Source organism: Alligator sinensis, unplaced genomic scaffold (genome assembly GCF_000455745.1).
Source record: "Alligator sinensis unplaced genomic scaffold, ASM45574v1 scaffold1369_1, whole genome shotgun sequence".
NCBI lineage: Eukaryota > Metazoa > Chordata > Crocodylia > Alligatoridae > Alligator > Alligator sinensis.
In genome coordinates, this window is record NW_005842875.1 from 398,677 (window position 1) to 399,151 (window position 475).

Here is a 475-nt window from a genome sequence, read left to right on the forward strand (position 1 = left end):
AAGGGGACGATGCCGTCCGGGGAGATGGCCTGGAGGAGGCGCGGGGCGCCCGTGAGGCTCTGCAGCCCTGCCCCGCACGTGGAGAAGAAGGAGCCGATGACGATGACCCAGGGCGACGGCCAGGCCAGCGTGCCCACCACCAGGTTCCCACTCACCGCCTCGCCGAACCTGCGGGGCATCGGCGTCACCCAGGGCGGGGGCCAGCGGACCGCCAGGCCCACTGCCACCCCGGCGCAGGGGCTGGATCCACTCTACCCAGGGAGCCTGGCCAGGACGGGCAGGGGCAGGAAGCAGCGGTACAGCAGACCCCGCGCTGCCCTGCACCCGGCCCCCAGGCCACCGAGCTCCCCTTGGCCCCTGCACGGGGAAACTGAGGCCGGGGCAGAGGGGAGTCAGCCCTGGACCCAGCACCTGGCACGCTGCATCTACACCCCGCCCCCCGGCGCCTCCAGCCACCGCAGCAGAGCATCCCGCC

General features: G+C 73.9%; 1 protein-coding gene across 1 annotated transcript in view; it reads right to left on the minus strand.

Annotated features, from left to right (window-relative positions):
• SLC12A5 (solute carrier family 12 member 5) overlaps positions 1 to 475 on the minus strand; it is a 29,871-nt gene that overhangs the window by 6,425 nt on the left and 22,971 nt on the right. Inside the window, exon 12 of the mRNA XM_025191970.1 lies at positions 1 to 168. Coding sequence (XP_025047755.1) covers positions 1 to 168 — 168 coding nt within the window. The remainder of the gene's footprint in view (positions 169 to 475) is intronic.